This window comes from Ascaphus truei, chromosome 4, assembly GCF_040206685.1.
Source record: "Ascaphus truei isolate aAscTru1 chromosome 4, aAscTru1.hap1, whole genome shotgun sequence".
Classification (NCBI taxonomy): domain Eukaryota; kingdom Metazoa; phylum Chordata; class Amphibia; order Anura; family Ascaphidae; genus Ascaphus; species Ascaphus truei.
Window position 1 is genome coordinate 385,665,886 of NC_134486.1, and position 22,127 is coordinate 385,688,012.

The window sequence follows — 22,127 nt, forward strand, 5'->3', positions numbered from 1 at the left end:
GAGCCTCTGCTGCTGGGAACCTGGGGTGTACCTGAGTCGATATCGGTAGCAATTCCACCTGTACGGGATTCTCTTAAACGTATACATACAACCATCTGGTCACACACGACCATCCACTTCAACACTCTTTTTGTGCCCACACTGGATACGCAATCCCGAAAGTACATAGGGGCCCTCAGCACCTAAAAACCCTGGTGTCCACAAGAAATTAGTCCCGCCCAAAAGTGTGGTACAGCGCTGCCCACTAAAGTGTATGGTTGGTGCACATTTTGTACCTGCCCAGGCGCTCCTGCGCCCGGGTATGGTGGAAGATGATGGGGATCCACTGATCTAGCGATGTTGCGTAGTCTCTGCCTCTATGGTGGGTGGGTCCCACGTGGATTGTACCACCATGTATAATGTCTCTGTATTGCAGCTGGGTGATCTGGCCCTAGATCACCTAAGGCCAGGATGCAGCCGCTCCTGCCTGTGTACCTCACACTGAAGCTACAGGAGCAGTGTCCCTATCTCTAGGCCTGTCCCTGCAGCAACCACAAGCTAAGGGGAGTCAGGTCCTAGCTGGGGTCTAACAGGGGGTCTCTGGCCTAGTGCAGGTGCCACAGACACCTGCACCTACACAATCTACCTTATTGACGTCCCAGCTCCGACTGGCGTGCTCCTCAGCACACCAAAAGTATCCTGCTCCATTAACCCTGCAGCCCTATTAGCTGTGTCGCGCCTCATGATTAGCAGCTCCAGTGTCTTCTGGAGCCCTTCCATCTAATGGCCGCCACTCGCGCGGTTATACTGCACATGTGCGAGTCTTGCGCATGCGCAATAAATTGCAAAATGTTGGTGCCCTGGAGAGGGAGCCTCCGGCGAGCCGATCGCCACTCCACACCCCCCACAGTGACTCCTGCACCTATCCCTGCATCCGCTGTCAGGCACGACCGCACCGAGAGTTAAGGGGAGAAAGTGGCACCAGTGAACCCATGTTATACTAGAATATTTGGAGCAACAGTGATGTCTCAAGTCTGGATACATTGGACATTTTTTATATACAGTACGTTTATTTTATCTTGATACTTTCAGTAGACAGCTACCCTATCTTGTATTAAACTAATCTTTTGATATGGAAATCAGTTTTCAAACGAGCTACATTTCAACTTGAAAGAAGTGAAACAAGTCCAATATGGAAATAAGACTTTCTGATATTTATGTATTTCTGTTAGCCACCCAAATGTCCCTTTTCAGTGAATCTGAAAGAAATACAACATTAGGTAGTAATACAGTTTATTTTGTTTGGTGCTTAAATAAAATGCTAATCTGATCATTTAATACAAACAAATGAAAGGTGTTAATGTTATACTGTATGTACTACACAGACACAATTTGTTAGAGAACAAATATAAAACATTTTCATGTAGAAATAATTTCCATCAAAACAATTTATTACAAATCTGTTTATTCTTTGCGTTATTTCATGGTGCTTTAAAAAATATATAATTGCATTTTTTCTGTCACATTTTAAGTATGCAATATGAAGCATGATGGAGCACTGTAATTACTTATTTCTAGTGAGGTGGGTCAAGATTACTAAACAATGCAAGCTTAAATGGACCTTTTGGTGTACTAATGCTTAGCACTATTTAGCCTAAAAGGACAAAAACAGAAAAAAAGAGTCACTCAGAATACTTCTTGTTGTCTTGTTTAGCTACTGTGACATAGTCCCAGGATATTAGGCAGCTTTGTGCTCGATTTAGGTCAGAAAGTACAGAAATAGTCTAAATGGATCCATCCCACAGCTTCATATTTACTGAGGCTGGTGGATAAAGAATCAAGGCCAAAGTTTATAGTGGTTCTGGTTCCCCCTCACCTGCTCACCTAATTACAGGAACATGTGTTTAGGGCAGAAAGGGTTGCTGTTTCAGTCTCTCCTAGAGCCTGGAGATAGCGCCACACTCCCCTGTATCCAGTTTGGGGAGAACGCCCCTTCATGTTTTATAGTATATGGAAGGATTGCAGAGAATCTATTGGGAGTCTGTCCCCATCTATCAGATAAGAAATCAATGTATATGTCTGTGCCTAAATACTGTTGATATTATTGAGTATATAGTAATCCTAAATGGAAGTGTGTTATTTAAGCTGGGGAACAAGGTTTGTTGGCCAGCAACAATTAGAGAGAGACTTATGCTGCTGTATAGTTAGTTTCCCTAAAAGGGATATGTGGTATTTTTATGATTGGGTTTCTTAAAGTGACAGGGTGACAGAAACATTGAGTGTCACTAATGTAAGAATAAACTTCTGAAGGTCAATGGCTGAGTGACCCAATATGTACCTGTTGAAGCTGCAGTCCCCTACTGGGACGCAGCTCCATCCCCAACAGTCAGTATGACCAGGAGAAAGAAACCTGGGAAAGGCAATCTGATGGGACCCTAGCGACGGGATTGGCAGAGTTCCTAAATGTAATGAGGGATGCGTTGATTCACACTTGGAACCAGTGCCAGGAATAGATGGAGGCTCTGAGAGCAGAATTGTGAGAGGTACACAAGGAACAGGATTCTCTCACAAGTTAACTAAACTTGTTGAAAAGGGAGTAAAGCATTTGAATAATTCAGGAGTACTGGAAGCTCTTATCCAAGGAAGAAGAGAGAAAATTATCAGCGTAAACACGCCGCAATTGTCGTCCTACAGGATGCCTACAGAGGATTGAAAATTCGTCAGTTTAATCGCCGAAATAAAGCAACCTGTGTTCTTCAATTATTCTATCGTGCCCACATTGTACGAAACAGGTTCCTTATTATGAAAGGAGCCAATATAAAAATTCAATCTCTGACTAGGATGAGACAGATCAGTATTCACTATCAAACCCTGATAAACACATCACTGGTTATCCAGCTGCACTTCCGCCTGAATAAATGTATGCCTCAAGAAAGAGAGGCCCAAGACGACATGTCTGCCGACTGCAAAGGAAAGATCCTAAGGGGTACAGCCAGAGTTAGTGAGAACACCATCAAGATTGAGGTGCTCAGGTTTAATAGTGCTTCATCTTCTAAGTACCGTATAATTGCCCCAAAGGGAAAAGCCCACATTTCTGATGAAAATGGTCTTGAGAAAAGAAATTGCAGTAAGCAGAGTCAAGAAGGTTCAAAGATTGGAAAGAAAAAGTGACAAAGGTCAACTCTAGCCTTGAATAGTTACAGATCTCGCCACTCTGGGCCACAATATAAAGAGAAGAAGAATCTATCCCGGAGTTTCGGCTGAATCTAAAGAGACAGTCCAACCATGTGCAAGAGACAGAAAGCGTTAAAATGAAGTCTGAAGATATAATGGACTGGGAATCAAGAAAGGAGAAAAAAAACACGTGTTGGAACTAACTTATTAGGTTACACGTGCGGACTATGTCACGGACTGTTTAGCCTTGCAACACAATTCGCTAGTTCAGTGACAATATATCGTATATTGGACCCCTAGAATGAGCAGTGCGTAAATATTACAATATTGTATGTTTCTCTTCTTTGAAAATGTAGGTTCGACTACAAGTGAATATACAGGGCTTACGTCTTTCAAGATTACAAGGCTGTATCTTCTAAAAATATTGGTAGTCCACAATGTAGTATAAAACGTTAATGGTTTATTTTTCCTGTAAATAAGTAATATTTGGTCATATCCTACAGTAGAGAAAAACCCAGGGAGGTGAGAGAAACTGTCCGGTTTCGTGAGTACAGGCATACCCCGCTTTAAGTACACTCACTTTAAGTACACTCACTTTAAGTACACTCGCGAGTAAGTACATATCGCCCAATAGGCAAACGGCAGCTCACGCATGCGCCTGTCATTACGTCCTGAATAGCAATACCAGCTCCCTACCTGTACCAAAGCTGTGCGCAAGCGGGGAGACTGTAGAGCCTGTTACAAATGTGTTATTTACATCAGTTATGCACGTATATGACGATTGCAGTACAGTACATGCATCGATAAGTGGGAAAAGGTAGTGCTTCACTTTAAGTACATTTTCGCTTTACATACATGCTCCGGTCCCATTGCGTACGTTAATGCGGGGTATGCCTGTATATACAGTTAATGTTTATCATATACTGGGTTATAGGAAATTGTTGCTAGAAAAGTATTTTTTGAAAAAAGTTCCCTATTAGAAGGCAACAAAATATTAGACAAGAATAGTATATTATAAAACTTATTGTAAAAGAAAAATAAGATTGCTAGAAAAGTATTTTGCAAGTGGTTGTTTATTAAAAAGGCACAACATATGGTAACTAAGAATAGTGTGTTATGACGAAACCTAATGTCCATAATTGCCACGCAGGCTCAAATGAAAGTCCTAGGAAAAAGGGTCACATACGTTTTCAGTGAACGCTTAATTTTGGGGAGTTAGCTCAAGTCTTTCAGATGACACCCCAGTATATATCCATGGCCGCTCCCCCCAGTAGGTGTGAGCTGGGGAGGGGGATATGTGACACAGTTCCAGGATACTAGGCAGCTTTCTGCCCGATTTAGGTCAGAAAGTGCAGAAATAGTCTATAAGGATCCCTTCCACAGCTTCTCATTTACGAGGCTGGTGGATAAAGAATCCAGTCCATAGTTTATATTGGTTCTGTTTCCCTCACCTAATTACAGGAACAGGTATTTAGGCAGAAAGGTTTGCTGTTTCAGTCTCTCTCTCCTAGACCCTGGAGGCTGGGGGTATTGCCACTCCCCTGTATCCAGTTTGGGGAGGACGCCCCTGTCATGTGTTGCAGTATCCAGAAGGATTGCAGAGAATCTATTGGGAGTCTGTTCCCATCTAACAGATAAGAAATCAATGTATATGTCTGTGCCTAAAGACTGTGGGTATTATTGAGTATATAGTAATCCTAAATGGAAGTGAGTTATTTAAGCTGGGGAACCAGGTTAGTTGGCCAGCAACAGTTAGAGATGCTTATGCTGCTGTATAGTTAGTTTCACTAAAAGGGATAGGTGTTATTTTTATGATTTAATTTCTTAAAGTGACAGGGTGACTGAAACATTGAGTGTCACTAATGTAACAGGGTGAGCGAGTGGCTCAGTAATTAAAGACACTGACTGGCACTGAGTTTGAAGCAGGGGAACCTGGTTCAATTCCCGGTGTCGGCTCGTTGTGACCTTGGGCAAGTCACTTTATCTCCCTGTGCCTCAGACACCAAAAAATAGATTGTAAGCTTCACGGGGCAGAGACCTGTGCCTGCAAAATGTCTCTGTAAAGCGCTACGTAAATCTAGAAGCGCTATACAAGAACATGCTATTATTATAAAGAATAAAATGCTGAAGCCAGACTCAGCCAGAGTGCCCCAATATGTAACTGTTGAAGCTGCAGTCCCCTATTGGGACAAAATAAAACAGGCATAAGCCTGAATTACACAATATAATGCTTTGTATTATTCTGTTGTTCTCATTAACCCTAGAAGAACGTGTCGTGGAGAGCCCAGACAGACGTCAGCGCTACAAAAGAGGTACGTGTGTCGTATTACATAATCCATGTTTACCGTTTATTTATTTCTCATAGGACCAAACAATATTCCCAATTTTTTGCAACAATACTTCACAAAACGGATCCAAATTGTTCCTAAGAGTTATTCCTAGTAGTCTTTGCAAAACATATTTTCATAATACTGGTAATGTGATAGAAAACCACATTTATGAATAGGGAAAACAATTTGATCATGGATATTAGTTTTCATTTTCACAAAAATGGAGAAGGGAACAAGGAAAAGAACGAGCTTTATTTATTTTTTTAATGATAAATGTATTTCCAGCATTCAAGGTGATGGCAATCCTGAGATCATATGGATATGCCACTTATATATTTTATTACATTTATGTAGTTTTTTTTTTTTAAACAAGGTGAGTAAGACTATCTCAGTTAAGTGAACAACCCTATAAGATAATTATTAGCCCCTTTATAGAAAAATGTACTGTGTTTATTTAATTAATTACTCTTCTTTTGTTACTACAGTATATGATTCATATTTATTGTCCATTTGAAGAAAAGAGTTACACTGGCGGCACACTTTATTCTTACCTGGCTGGAGCCGCAAGCCGGGAGGTGTCCCGGCTTGCTCGTTTATTTCCCTCGGCGTGCCGCGCGTCATCGATGCGCGGTCACGCTTCATCGGGAGCGTGCGTGCATGGCGCGCATGCCCAGGGCTCCCCGAGGGAGCCCTGGTGTCCCACGATGTGGGGGATTGCGGTGGGGGGGCTCCAGGGGACCCGGCGGACCCGGAGAGGGGAGGGGAAAGCCCTGATCGGAGGATCGATCCTCCGAGGCTCCGGCGCGCGCCCGGGACACCTCGTTTCTGTCGCGGCCGAGACCGGGCAAAGGTAAGAATAAACTCGGCCGTGACAGTAGTGTTTAATTTGTTGTAACTGCCAGCCCCTACACACTGGTAACAACTAGGACACACTTCTACGACACTAGGTAAAAAGTCCTTACATTTTCATAAGTTATGGCTATTCTTTAGCGTTTACATTCTTTTGTTTGACATAGGTGAAAAGCCTCCAGTGCTTAAGTGAAAGCCTTCGCATAGGCCAATTGTATGTTAAAAGTTACAGAATATAAGTCATTATTTCATTTTGAGAATTGCTATTATACTAAGAAAACTGACATATTGTAATTGCTACAAGCACACTGCTTTCTCATGAGATATATATTGTTTTATAACAGGGACAGCCAGTTCCAGTCATCAAGGTTTTCAGGACATCCCTGCTTCAGCACAGGTGGCTCAATCAGTTGCTCAGTCAAAGACTTATTGAGCCACCTATGCTGAAGCAGGGATATCCTGAAACCTTGACCTGTTGGTAGCTCTTGAGGACAGGAGTTGGCCACCCCTGTTATATACATTAAACTAGTATGAGAACCCTCTTAGACAAAAAAAAACAAAAACCATGTACAGGTAAGGTCCTATTCATTAAAATCTGATAATGGCATTTCCAAGCAAAAAGGGGTGTTTTTTTTCCAGAATTCCATCTGGCCGTGTACACTAAGCAGTTATTGCATGTCCAACATTTGCCAAAACAAATTGCACGTAACATGTTGTATGCAAATGAGAGAAGCTTGCAAAATGTCATATTCACAGGTTAATTACTCTGCAAGATTGTATATTGCCTGGAAAGTCGCAACCAGAAATCTCTGAGAGACAGAGATACGTCAATCAAATAGCTGGGAAATAGGCATATAAATAATTTGGGGACTTGTTACATATTTTGAGTTTACAATTTCCCTGCTATCACTCTCTCTCTTGCAGTACTTGGCCCACACCTCTGGAATGCACTCCCCCTCGATATCCGACTAGAAGCCTCTCTATCCACTTTTAAGATCCATATTAAAACCCAACTCCTTAAAGAAGCATACGAGTCGCTCAGTGGCTGATACTTTACACCTCATACATAAAGCTTGGCACCCTGCTGACGCACTTACCAGAACAACCCTCCTACTGTCTCTGTACGTTCTTCCTACTTACCAATTAGATTGTAAGCTCTTCAGGGCAGGGACTCCTTTTCCTAAATTTTACTTTTATGTCTGAAGCTTTTCTTCCCACTATGTGTTATTTGTATTATTTGTTATCTATCGGATTGTCACGTGTATTACTGCTGTGAAGCGCAATATGTACATTAATGGCGCTATATAAATAAAGATATACATACAGGTAGTCTCTCTCTCTCTCTCTCTCTCTCAAATTTGCATGTCTGATTGAGGAAAGATTTCTGGTCGTCACTATCCTACTGTAATTGCTTGAAATCGGGTGTAAAGTAAATGCAAATTAAATATGTCAGTGAACGTTTGTGTAGATGATTCTTAATGAATATGGCGAAACCGCCAGATTTTTCCCCATATCAAATTGCATTCTATTTTCGGGCGTTTTTGCAAAAGCAATATCGGAGTTTAATGAGTAGGCCCCATAGAATAAAAACGAGTGCTGTGTATCAAAACAATAGAAAAAAATAACATTTAGTTCCTGAAATATCGGGCTGCTTTTAAAAATAATAATAATTTAATTCCTCAAATATCTGACTGCTTTTAATTGAGTTTTTTTCCATTGTTAAACGTGGTGCTTTTTTTTTTTTTTTTTAACTAGTTTTACAGCCAGGAGTCTTTGATAAACAAACAACCCCAAGTGATTTGGGGAATACATTAAAAATCAAGATTATTCACAGCAGTCTTTTAGCAAATCATTTCTTTATCCTTTTGTGTGGGATGTAACAGCAAGTTTCTTAAGAAATGTTACAAAAATAACTTGCTAATTTACAAAGATGAGCTACATTACCATTAGCATTAAATACCAAGCAAGTGTGAAATACTAAAAACATACACAAACACAAGTGGAATAAAAAATACATGGATAGTCGTATTAAATTCTTCCACTTACAACACATTGCTAGTGGGAAATACATCTATGCATGTGTTACTGCAATGCTTTGGTTTTTATGTACATTACAGTATGTACATATGTACTTTTAGTAAACATATCATAAAGTATTTAAAGCTCATGAAAAAATCAAACATTTTGTGTGTGTATATGTATGTGTGTGTGTGTGTATATATATATATATATGTGTGTATGTGTATATATATATATATATATATATATATATATATATATATATATATTATACACACACCATACCCATATTATATAACATACAATCAAGCTATTTATATTGACAATAACTTCAAACCACCTTGTTTATGTTTATGAAAACTACCTTTGTAAGATGGGGCTTTTCTCTGATTCATTTGGGACATTTTTTCCCACACATTACAAAGACTCCAATAATTTAATCAGACTTAATTATTGACAGTTTTGCCACAGTGTAGCAATTTCATGAATACAGATATAGCCAATGCTATTGCACCTGCTGGTGGGTTCCTACGGGTGAAATAATTAGTTATCCGCGTCTCTTTCTCGCGCGTGACTAATTCAAAACAATGGCCTCTTCTCCCACTTGTGCGATGTGTATGACACGCAGCAACGCCCCAGCAGGAGTAATAGCGTTGGCTGCAGTACTTTTATAGTTTATTTTGAGGGATTTCAAAGCAAGAGGTCCCGCGTGTCATGTGACAATATCACGTGATGTTGCATCGCCAAGGCAATGCGTCATTGTGTGGTAGCAGGAGGTGATAGGCCCAGTGCACACACTCAGGGCCACCAACAGGGGGGGACAAAGGGTACTGGCGTCCCGAGCCCCACGATTTCAGTTGGCGGCCCTGCACACACTGCACCGGGCCCCACCATACTCCCAGCAAGCCCTGATTATTTGTTTCACTTGCTTTGTGTCTAAATACTTTAGGCTGTAGAACATGGCTACAAATGCATATTTTATTTAGCTAAAAGTATCCAAGTTCCTTGAGAGAAAAACATCACAAAACGTTTGCAGTATTTGAGACTTTTAACCCTGTCTCTAACTTCTGAAATCACAAAGCAGATTCATTAGATAATGTTATGTAAATCGTAGAAGCTGTAATAATATAATACACTCTATATGTGGAACTCACCACTCTGTATTATTAGTTGGATCAAATTTCAAACTAATCCTTCACTATATAGTAAACGTCAAGAAATGTTACTTGGGTGCTGTATATATCGTATACATACTGAGGTTAATGAAAAGAGGAATTTAATCCCATACTGTACATGTCACATTCCTGAATCAACACCAATAATCTCAGGAAAAGTACTATACCACTGCGGAATATGATGGCCCTTTACAAATAACAGATTGTAATAATAATAATAATAATAATAATATGAAAAGTATTCACTAACATATGGAAGCCTTTACCACCGCTATTAAAAAGAGCTTTGTGCTTTGATTAATACTCCAATCGGTGTATTCTCGAATTCTGAGAACACTATTCACACCGTATGTCTCTATGCTATGACCTCTCTTGTGATTTTCTTGAAGCCAGTAATAAAACCCACCAAGGTGACCTTCTTACTGAAGAAATATAAATCAATGTGAGATTTACATAAAATAAATGTTTTCTCCATTTTATAGACTTGGATATATTAAAGATCATTTTTTTTAAAAACATAAATGCAAATTGGCAACTGAAATACTTTAATGCTGGACAAACCCCCAATGTGCCCATGTATAAACATGTACAATGTGCACTGTGTCTGTTTACCTTTGGTTAAACAACATAGATGATGGAAAGGGAATGATAAGGTCAAGGACGTCATTCAGTAAATCATGGCCCAGAACCCCAAATTCAGTGTAAACACACAGGGCACTGTACTGTACTGTATTTCCGTAGCACCAACAATACTGTATGCTTCATTACATACAGTAGAGCAGCGTTTCCCAAACTTTTTTTTCCGTGACCCGGTTATTTTTGAACTTCTCCTTCGTGACCCACTAAAAATGTATCGCCTATAGGTAAAATAAAACAGTTATGAATGTCCATACAGATTTCATATATTCTCCCAATCCCCTCTATTCTCTCCCCCCCCCCCCATTCTCTCTCTGACCTGCACAGACCAACACAGACACTGCTGGCCTACACAGGTACACACACAGCCACTGATACACACACAAAGCCACTGATACACACACACACACAGACACAGACACACACAGACACAGACACACACACCCACAGCCACTGATACACACACACACTCTCCCCTATACACACACAGACATAGTGAATTACAGGCAGCGACGGATGTGAGTGACTGGAGTTGGGGGGGGGGGGCGTGGGGGGCGCGGGGGAGAGAGGAAAGGACGGCGATCCAAGCAGGCGGCTCCACTGCCTCCCCCTGCCTGCCAGCAACCGCGTAGCCACTATTGCCTGACCGCACGCCTATCTCCCGCACCAACTGACTGGGTGGGTGGGAGACAGTGACTTGGTGGGAGAGAGTGACTGGGTGACAGTGACTGGGTGGGAGAGAGTGACTGGGTGGGTGGGTGACAGTGACTTTGACAGTGACTGGGTGGGTAGGTAGGTGGGTGGGTGATAGTGACTGGGTGGGTAGGAGACAGTGACTGGGTGGGTGGGAGACAGTGACTGTGTGGGTGGGAGAGAGTGACTGTGTGACAGTGACTGGGTGGGAGAGAGTGACTGGGTGGATGGGTGACAGTGACAGTGACTGGGTGGGTAGGTGGGTGGGTGACAGTGACTGGGTGGGTGGGAGACAGTGACTGGGTGGGTGGGAGACAGTGACTGGGTGGAAGACAGTGACTGGGTGGGTGGGAGACAGTGACTGGGTGGGAAACAGTGACTGGGTGGGTGGGAGACAGTGACTGGGTGGGTGGGAGACAGTGACTGGGTAGGAGACAGTGACTGGGTGGGTGGGAGACAGTGACTGGGTGGGATACAGTGACTGGTTGGGTGGGAGACAGTGACTGGGTGGGTGAGAGACAGTGACTGGGTGGGTGAGAGACAGTGACTGGGTGACAGTGACTGGGTGGGTGGGAGACAGTGACTGGGTGGGTAGGTGGGTGGGAGACAGTGACTGGGTGACAGTGACTTGGTGGGTGGGAGACAGTGACTGGGTGACAGTGACTGGGTGGGTGGGAGACAGTGACTGGGTGGGTGGGAGACAGTGACTAGGTGGGTGGGAGACAGTGACTAGGTGGGTGGAAGACAGTGACTGAGTGGGTGGGAGACAGTGACTGGGTGGGTGGGTGACAGTGACTGGGTGACAGTGACAGTGACTGGGTGACAGTGACTGGGTGACAGTGACTGGGTGACAGTGACTGGGTGGCAGTGACTGGGTGACAGTGACTTGGTGACAGTGACTGGGTGACAGTGACTGCGTGACAGTGACTGGGTGACAGTGACTGAGTGACAGTGACTGAGTGACAGTGACTGAGTGACAGGGTGACAGTGACTGGGTGGGTGACAGTGACTGGGTGACAGTGACTGGGTGGATGACAGTGACTGGGTGGGTGACAGTGACTGGGTGGGGTGACTTACCTTGCCGCCGGACGCTTTCCCCCTGCTGCACCCGATATCCCCGCGGCAGCTGCCCGGGACGGGAGGTGGGCTTGGGGGCACGGGAGGTGGGGCCACGGGGAGGGAGCACGGGAAGCTGGCCGCGGGGGAAGCGGGCCGCAGTAGGAGCTAGTACTTCCCCCCTCCGTCCCACGTAACGTGCGGGCCGCAGAGGAGCTGGTACTTCCTCCTCTGTCCCACGTTGGGAGCGCGGGGGAATCGCCGCCATTTTTTTTTAACTTGAGCGGGGGGGAGGGGGAGGGAAGGACGACACCGCACGGCCAGCCTCGCTGCGACCCGGCAATTTTGGTTCCGTGGCCCGGTGCCGGGTCGCGACCCACCATTTGGGAAACGCTGCAGTAGAGCACTGCTAACACATTATTGTATCTAAAACTTTGGTCTTAGCAAGCAATCCTCACAATACGCCAAACTAGTACAAAAATAAATATTACATTTATATTAAAGGTCTATACTTTTTTTTTTTTAAGTGAAATATGTGCTATGCTATTTACACGGTTTTATCATTTTGTTGAGTCCAACTGTAAGTTACTAAGGGAAAATTCCCACTGACTTCAATGGGAAAAATGAAATGGGCTCATTATTGCCTAAATCATAGTTATTCGAGATTTAGTAAACTACTACAGTATATGGTTAGTTTAGTAAACTACTACAGTATATGGTATATGTCAGAAATTAATGCTAAGATTTGGACTGGGCACTGTTAACCAATTAGCTGTACAGCTGCAGCGGCCGTTATTCAAACGAATCACGCGTTGTGTACATCGGAATACTGATGTCATGACGCGGGATGTCTTCCAACCGTTCCGCCTTAAAATGCGAGTGCAGAAAATGGCATTTTAGAGTTCTGGCTTTTAAACACCTGAAATTGACACAGAAGCACACATTACAATTCATTCATATCATTGCACCCAAAGAAACAGAAACAGAATCCATTTAATTCAAACAAAGCAATCGCGAAAAGCGCGTGTTCCTTGGCCGATTGGCCGCGTTCATGCCGCGTGGAGTACAGCAGCGCACACGAAAACGGCGCCGTGATTTGTTTTAATAACGGCCGCTGCAGCTGTATACTGTATATTGGGATGTTATTTGGCAGCCTTTTTACTTTCTGAAATGGCTTTGTTCCTAGCAGTGCATAGAGGCAAATAAAGTAGAAAAAGTCCCAGCACCCCAAAAGGATGCTAAGCTTTAGCACGCCTCAGGTCCCATTCATATGAGTGGGAGTAAAGGCTTGCTAAAGTTTAGCACACTTTTGTTAACCTGGGCCTAATGGAGATATACAACCAAGGGAGATAATCTATTTCGTAACAGAAAATAAAAAACTGCTCAATGTGCAGCCAGTCGTATGAAAATGTTTTTACAGAAGTATGTTTCTATTCATTTGATAATTACTCTTTGGCGTCTCTTTGTAATCCCCTAAACAGGTGTTGGAACCAAATTCTCACACCAAAGAAGTCATGGGATAGTAAAGGTAAAGGAAAGCAAACTGTAAGCATTGTCCAGCCTAATAGCTCCAGCTCCATCTTGCCATTAAAAACAGGGCAAACTACAATTTTAGGCGAGCTAGTTATTGAACACTTTGGGGGTTATCTTGTAACGTTTTATGCAAAACTTGTGCAAAATGATTGCACCAGATTTATCAAATTAAAAACTCCAATTGCATTCAATTGTATTCTTTTGATAAATACACTGCGGTTTTCTCCACCAGTTGGAAAACGTTAGTAAGTAGGCCCCTTATTTGATACATTTTACTAGGAAATGATTGACAAATGCAGATCAGGGCAGATTTAAAGTTAGTCACAGCACTAATTTATGTGGAGATGGGAGGTTTGCGACTCATAAAATAAGAACTCAATTTAGAGTTAACAAAAAAGACCAATAACATTTTGTGCGACAGTTGTTAAAATTCCAGCCACAGGTCAGGCCTGCCCAACACAAATTTATTTAAATTCATTCTCCTTGGGCGTACACCTGTTAAATAGCACCTGTCTTGAATTGAGAGTTATTTTAACGTCTGTTCTTGTGTGCTTAGACGGACAAGGTGCAAATCGGTCTATACTGTGGGTTCTCAACTCCCGTCATCAAGATTCAGGATATCCCTGCTTCAGCACAGGTGGCTCAGTCGAAGACTGACCTTTTGTGGCTTCTTGAGGACTGGAGTTGAGAACCCCTGGACTATACTATAAGAGCACATGAACCATGGCTGGCCAACTTCAGTCCTTAAGGTCCACCAACAGGTCAGGTTTTCCAGATATCCCTATTTGTGCCTGAATCAGTGGCTTAGTCAAAGACTAGGCCACCTGTGCTGAAGCAGGGATCTCATGAAAACCTGACCTGTTGGTGGCCCTTGAGGACTGGAGTTGGCCACCCCTGCACTACATGAATTCTTTACAGAACAATAGATCAAGATGTAGGAGAAAGGGCAGCATGTACTATGTGAGGCAATTCTAGTTGCAGATGAAGGTCACACCCAAAAGAGTTTAGTACTTAATGTAGCAAAATATTTTAAATATCTTACGTTTTGTTTTTAAATACATTTCTGTAGTGTTAGATAATAGTGATTGATTTTATTCAACTCTATATGCCATTTTTTAATGAGTTTTAAAACATCCTTTGATTTCAATAACAGGTTTTTAGCCCAACTCGCAAGCAGTGCAAGATCTTTGCAACACTTTTATATTTGTGATAACTTGTTACCAATGTGCCCAGCAGTTTGAGCCATAAACTGTAACAATAGTCAATGTTACCTTAGCAATATAAGGATACATTATAGCTGCTGAGTTACACTGACTTTAAAAAAAATTAAACTTAAATACAGATATTATGTTAGGGACACAATCAGGATTTTGATAGATTTATAGCAGGAGAACCAAATGATTGCCAGCTAGGTAAGAATGTACATTGCCACATGCTTTACAAATAAAAAAATAAGAGAAAAGGAGGAATGTAATAATGCTGCGTTAAAGGATGCATCCGATAATACAAACGTGACATACATCACATGCGTAGCTGTTACGCACAGTCATACTGTATATCTGCAACAGAAGTGCACACACGCATGAACAATTCCTCTTCTTTATCACCTCATTCTGCCCAGATCCTAATGACTCTGCAGCTCCTAACACTACATTGCAACGTAAACACAGAAATGACTTGGGCGCAGAGCTAATATTTGACACCCAGAGCTATTTTTGCCTTTCTGACAAAACTCTAACTCTTTCCCACAGACTGCATCTTCTTTGGGGGATTTACATACAGTATAACTGAGTATAATTCTGCCAGGCAGAGAACGCAAATGAGAATTAGTATATAATACCATAGCATAGTCAAAAATAAATTAATGCGAGTAAGAATATGGGGCATGTGGATCAAGCTAAAAGAGGTCCGTTCTGGGGCACAGAATCTGCACTATATACAGCAGATCAAAGAAAAATATCCAATTGAAATCAATGGAATTTGTGTCTGATACAGTACTGTACATCAGCTGCAGTTTGTGTTGCACCAGAATTGCACCACATTTTCCTTGATATGCAGTATAGACCCCTATGTGTTTTATGTATTAAGACTTCATACAGGTGCGCCGACGAGTATTTTAACACTTGCCTTAAACTTGCCTTGGAAAATCTGGGTCTATTACCAACAAGATCCAGGTACATGCTGGGTACATGCTGGGTACATGCTGCAACATTTCAGTGACATTTCTGCAGAGACTAATGGCTCATCGGATTAACACAGCAGGGGTCCCTGGCAGTCCCATTCAGTTTGAATGGGACTGCCAGGGACTCCCGCTGTTAATCCGATGGGCCATTAGTCTGTCTGCAGAAATGTGTGAAATGTTGCAGCATGTACCCAGCATGTACCCAGCATGTACCCAGCACATACCCAGCACATACCCAGCACATACCCAGCATGTACCTGGGTCTTTTTGGTGATTGCCCCCGGTTTGTTTTAGAATAATCGTCGGCACTATCGTACATGACGCGTCCATTTTGTTTTAAATAATGTGTTGCATCATGTTGAATACCTGATTAATACAGCCTAAATGAAAACAGAATGTGTGTATTTTTTTTATGAATAACTACTATTAGTAAATGTACACAGATGGCAAATGTTACCGCCCCGGGTAACCTCAAGCATTGCGTTAACGCTGCTTTGTTATTTAACAAAAATGCTATTGAAAGCAGGGGTTAAGGAGATCGCACGGGTTATTGTGTGTGGTAGTTCACAGTAACGGGGGTAGTAACATCTGCTTCATGTGTAAATTATTACTGTAATATTACTAGGTTACTGTGATAATAATATTTTAACTTATGTAATATACCATCTGTGCTGTGACAAATAATACAGTAGCAACTGAATGAACAGTCTGTGTATGCTTTACCCCAACTTAAACTTGACGGATGAGCCGCACTTTCTCGCTTTTCGCAGCAAAAAACCCCATCATGTTCTGGCACATACTGTACCATTTACATGTGTATGCTGAATGCAGTCCAACTCTGTACCGCAAACACATTCATAAACATCAATCCCCACAACTGTACCAGTAATACACAGGGAAACAATTTGATATACAATGAAAGTATATACGGTGAAAATGAGTCAGTAGGTAATCACTTACATCTAAAAAGAAACATTTAATAAACAGGAGTCAAGACACCCGAACAAGCAAAAATGACCAGAATGGGACCTTTCTCCAACCCCGCTCCACCACTGTCGTTCAGCCGTCAAGAACAGTCAGTCGCCGGCCATTTCTCCCCTTAGGTAAGAGATTAGCAATAGGGGTTTTAGGGTAAGGGGGTTACGTTTTGTGGTAAGGGGTGAGGTTAGGAGCTTAGGGTAAGGGGTTAAGCTTTGTGTGGTACGGGGTAAGGTTACGGGTTTGGTTTAAGGGGTTAAACTTTTTAGGGTACGGTTAGGCATTTAGTGTAAGGGGTGGGGTTAGTGTAAGAGGTTAGGGGGTTAGTGTAAGAGGTTAGGGGGTTAGTGTAAGAGGTTAGGGGGTTAGTGTAAGCGGTTAGGGGGTTAGTGTAAGAGGTTAGGGGGTTAGTGTAATGGGTGGGGTTAGTGTAAGAGGTTAGGAGATTAGTGTAAGAGGTTAGGGGGTTAGTGTAAGAGGTTAGGGGGTTAGTGTAATGGGTGGGGTTAGTGTAAGAGGTTAGGGGGTTAGTGTAATGGGTGGGGTTAGTGTAAGAGGTTAGGGGGTTAGTGTAATGGGTGGGGTTAGTGTAAGAGGTTAGGGGGTTAGTGTAATGGGTGGGTTAGTGTAAGAGGTTAGGGGGTTAGTGTAATGGGTGGGGTTCGTGTAAGAGGTTAGGGGGTTAGTGTAAGAGGTTAGGGGGTTAGTGTAAGAGGTTAGGGGGTTAGTGTAAGAGGTTAGGGGGTTAGTGTAAGAGGTTAGGGGGTTAGTGTAATGGGTGGGGTTAGTGTAAGAGGTTAGGAGATTAGTGTAAGAGGTTAGGGGGTTAGTGTAAGAGGTTAGGGGGTTAGTGTAATGGGTGGGGTTAGTGTAAGAGGTTAGGAGATTAGTGTAAGAGGTTAGGGGTTAGTGTAAGAGGTTAGGGGGTTAGTGTAAGAGGTTAGGGGGTTAGTGTAAGAGGTTAGGGGGTTAGTGTAAGAGGTTAGGGGGTTAGTGTAAGAGGTTAGGGGGTCAGTGTAAGAGGTTAGGGGGTTAGTGTAAGAGGTTAGGGGGTTAGTGTAAGAGGTTAGTTGGTTAGTGTAAGGGGTTAGGGGGTTAGCGTAAGGGGTGGGGTTAGTGGAAGGGATGAAGCTTTTTGAGGTTATTGTAAGAGGTTAGGGTAAGGAGGTAAGCTTTTTGATGTAAGGGGTAAGGTTAGAGGGTTAGTATAAGGAGTTAAGTTTATTGTGGTAAGATTAGGGGGTTAGGATAAGGAATGAAGACTTGAGTAAAGTTAGGGGATAAGGGGTTAAGGTTTTTAAGGTTAAGAATAGCATTATCGGTTAAGGTTAGGGGTTTTAGGTTAAGGGGTAAAGGTTAGATTTTAAAGTTAGGGGGTTTCAGTATACATTACCTTGGGGGTCAAAACTGCCGGCAGCTAAGTGTCCTGGTGGCTAAACACCAGTGGCTAAACGGCGGTGAAGCGGCGGCGAAAGGTCCTAGACGCAAAATGACAACTTGTCATTTGTGCAAAAATATATATTGAAACAGATATCTTTCACAGTAGGACAAACAAGTCCTGGGCATAATCAAGACATAACTTCACCGGGCAAAAGGGGTAAGTATAAACAACAATGGAAATACAAATAATGCATGGAGAGAACACCTTAACATACAGGAAAAAAAATGTATATATAAAAGGCTGACACCTCACAGACTCGAGGTTTCAGGCTAAAAGTGAAGCCGTTTATCAAGAGAATAAGTCACTAAGGTGTCAGCCTTTATTTGTTATTTTTCTACATGTTGTCATTTTTGATGGTTTTGGTGCATTGACTGCAGCTCGGTTTATTCACCCAAAAAAATGAAACAACACAAATTTCAGATTAATACAAAGACGTGCACACACACATTTGCAATTAAGTTAAGCAATTAATTAAGTTTTTGGTGCGCAAAAAAACCCAGTTTGCGATGCTTGTACGGTCCCTACATTTTTGGTAAAGTAAGCGATTATGGAATTCTACCCCACTTTTCCTTTTCTTTCCGTCAATATTCCTCCTCTCTGGGTTTGACATTCAAATTCCAGCCAAAAACGTCACCAGACATGAGCATTTATTTTTTTTAATTAAGGGAATTTTTTTTTTATTTTTTATTTTTTGTTTCCTCTATGCAAAATTAAGTCAATTATCAACTATGCAATAATTAAGTATAAAATAAAATTATAACATATAATTTATGTATGTGCTGCTGTGCAATTCATAATATATTACTTGAAGTAAAACAGCTGTACTGCGTACGTTTCTTAAAATAATAATTTATAGTTTTTAAATAACGTTTTCCTTTTTCTACAACAATTCGAAGATTTGCGTGTAATGACGGTCCATTAGTAATTCACAGTTACTACTTGGGATTTGGGAATATTCTGTTCTATCATTGACAGACTGTGTGACAGTGTTTGCATATAAATATTCAGAGAGCAATTTCATGGAAGGTCATTAGGTAATTACACCATAACTTATAAATAAAGGTTTGCTGGTCTTACAGGGATGGCCCTGCCATTTGCCAACACTTTCTTGACCTATTCTTCGTTACCATGTGCAACCATAGGAAAATAAACATTTTATTTAAAATACACAGGTTTCTTCTTATTCACAATTGTTGTATTTACTGTAAACCATCATCAATAATCTACGTTTCAATGGCGTCTCTCGACGTCCATTGCTTATTCCTTCACCGACAGCGATTTCCTGGATGTACTTATTGTGTAGACCCTGTGGGAAAGATAATACACATGTTAACGCATGAAATACATCATATACATCATATACTGTATTACAATCTAGAATAGATCTTTAGAGGCCGATTTATCAAAGTGTTCAGGCCAGCGCCGGTTTAAGAATTGTAGCGCCCATAGGCACTGACCTCCCCCTCTTGCAGCATTCCGATGTCACGTGGTGACGTGTTTCCATGACATCGCGACGCTACTGGAGGAGGAAGTAAGAGACCTTTACAGGGGTCCCGGTAATCAGTTTAATTGTTGTGGAGAAGAGAGCGGGGCCTCTGTAACCACAGCACCACCCCTCTTCCCTCCCCCCAGCGAAATTTGCCACCCTAGGCCCGAGCCTATACCTAATTACGGACCTGCTTCTGGCAACAAAACTAGGGCAAATCCGTGCAACACTGCACCATATTGATCAAACTAAAGATATCTCATTGATTCCAATGATAGTCCTGGAACTGTTTTTTTTTTGCCTCAAGTGTGTAGCCGTGACACTTCAGTAAATAGATGCCTCAATTGTAAATGAATGTTTAATTCCTAGGCATCAGATCAAAAACAAAGTAAACAACTTATCAGTGTAGTTGGCTTACTTGCAATGATTCAACTCCGCTTGGTAACTGTTTTACTTATTTTTTTTGCAAAAAATAAGAACAAAACCAAGAAAAAACTATTTACTATTTGTAGCGTCAATGGCTGACAAACAGTCTTATCACTAAAATATATTAGATGGTTATATTTTGAAAAGGGTATTTTAAAAAAATGCATCGTTAGCGAAACTGTAAATTAGCTACATTTAAACATACCACTGCCAAGACTAAATTCCTTTTTGCTCTAGGAGGGAGTGCCCCTTTAACATAATGCTATTTCCACATACAGTATACACATGATGGGCCGTATTTACAGGGTGTAAAGGCAGAAGGCATTTATGATCTTTACACATGAATGTGCCTCACACCTTAGCACTCCTTAGTTCATGTCAACCATTGTGTCTAGATACATGGACCTCAAATGCTACCGGTTATACAGATGCAGCAGCCATAATTTTACGAAATCACGCGGTTTATACCTTGAATACCCATGTGATGGCGCGGGATTATTTCCAACCATACCGCCTTAAGACGCAAGTGCAGAAAACACCTGGAATTGGCACAGTAGCACAGTACTGTACGCATTACAATTCATTCATTTCATTGCATATAATTGCACACAATCCATAAAGTTCAAACAAAGCAACCGCGATAAACGCGTGTGCCTGGGGCGATTGGCTGCGTTCATGCCGCGTGGAGTACAACAGCGCACACGAAAACTGCGCCGTGATGCCTTAAAATAACGGCCGCTGCATCTGTATAAAAGAACAACCCCATTATATAAAATGCATTTAGCACAGAAATAACACCGTACAAGGCCTGTAACTCGTACGAATAAGTAACCGATTAAATAAATCCCTATGACAAAGGAAGTTTCTTTCAATGTAAAATAACGGACTAGTGTGCAAGGTATGAGCAGAATATACTGTGACACCAGCAAAGATAACAGGAAGAGATGTCTTTTTAATGTATCTGTGCTGGTGTATTGCCAGGGTGGCCAACTCCAGTCCTCAAGAGCTACCAACAGGTCAGGTTTTCAGGATCTAGTCGCGTCAGTACTGGTGGATCAATCAGACCCTGCTTCACTGAAAACCGGACCTGTTGGTAGCTCGTGAGTACTGAAGTTGGCTACCCCTAGTGTATGATGACTGAGTGTATAATATGACTGCATGGGTGCTCATGCCCTGTTAACTTAGGAATCAGAGAACTGTAAATCATACATACGTTGAATGTTTCTTCTGCAGTGATTTGCCAGTTTTGCAGCATGAAAATTTACAGCCAATGACTTGGTAAATAATCGGATTGTACATAGCCGCTGATTTTGCCAGCAAAGTTGGTACCACTGAAAATTGTATTGGAACAGAGTCTGGTTGTCCAAAAGCTGACCAAACAGATACAACCGCATACGGAATCCAAGCGATGAGGAACCCTGCACAGATCAACATTGCCACCTTGTGGGAGAAAAAGGAACAAATGAAAGGGAAAAAAAAAAAAAGATTACAAAATCAAGTTCAAATGTATTTTTCATACAATTAATTTTGCAGCACAAATATCAACTTTCACACAGAAAAATATCTTTATGTTTAAATCTCCTTACTTTTTATACAGAGGCTTAACTTTCACTTGCAGCAAATAAACAATGTTCAAAGAAGGAAATGTCTGTCATTTCTTCCTTCCTGCTACCCGTAACCCTAATATTTCTATACAGTATCCACTCATTGGTAAGCCAAGGTAAGTGCAGCAACAGAGACCGTTAAAGAGTGACTAATACACGCACAGTACTACGGCAATTCTGTAGCAAAGGTATTGCAGAGACATTTTCACTTTGCTCTTCTTTTTGTCAATGTACTGTATCCAAGCACTTTGTCTCGATTTTGCACCATGTGCACTAGTTTGCAGAGTAGTTATCAAGTGCGCATATAATAATGTCTTGCACAAATCTTGCTCCATTTTTTTCCTTTTATTTGTGCAGAAAAAAAATGCATCCGGCCAGATGTAAGAAGCTTTGCAGAAAATTGAGCAACTGCACCAAATTACATGCATGCCTGTTATGTTTCTGCTGCACAAAATATTTAACTGTGTTGCCACTGTTATTTTAAAGGAGCAATACAAGCAGGCTCAATTAAAAAAAAAAAATAAAATAAAATGTCATTTTTTTCCCCCCATAGGATTGAAGCAGGG

At 41.8% G+C, this 22,127-nt stretch overlaps 1 protein-coding gene and 1 long non-coding RNA gene across 2 annotated transcripts in view; one reads left to right on the forward strand and one right to left on the reverse strand.

Moving 5' to 3' along the window:
* Positions 1–21,504, forward strand: part of LOC142493846 (uncharacterized) — a 42,769-nt gene extending 21,265 nt beyond the window's left edge. Inside the window, exons 2-5 of the long non-coding RNA XR_012801219.1 lie at positions 13,393–13,439; positions 16,614–16,729; positions 18,151–18,201; positions 21,191–21,504. This is a non-coding gene — a long non-coding RNA (uncharacterized LOC142493846). The remainder of the gene's footprint in view (positions 1–13,392; positions 13,440–16,613; positions 16,730–18,150; positions 18,202–21,190) is intronic.
* Positions 15,831–22,127, reverse strand: part of OPN5 (opsin 5) — a 95,278-nt gene continuing 88,981 nt past the window's right edge. The window contains exons 6-7 of the mRNA XM_075598493.1: positions 21,171–21,397; positions 15,831–19,351 (exon numbers count right to left, since the gene is read on the reverse strand). Of these exons, the coding sequence (XP_075454608.1) occupies positions 19,303–19,351; positions 21,171–21,397 (276 nt within the window). The 3' untranslated portion in view covers positions 15,831–19,302. The remainder of the gene's footprint in view (positions 19,352–21,170; positions 21,398–22,127) is intronic.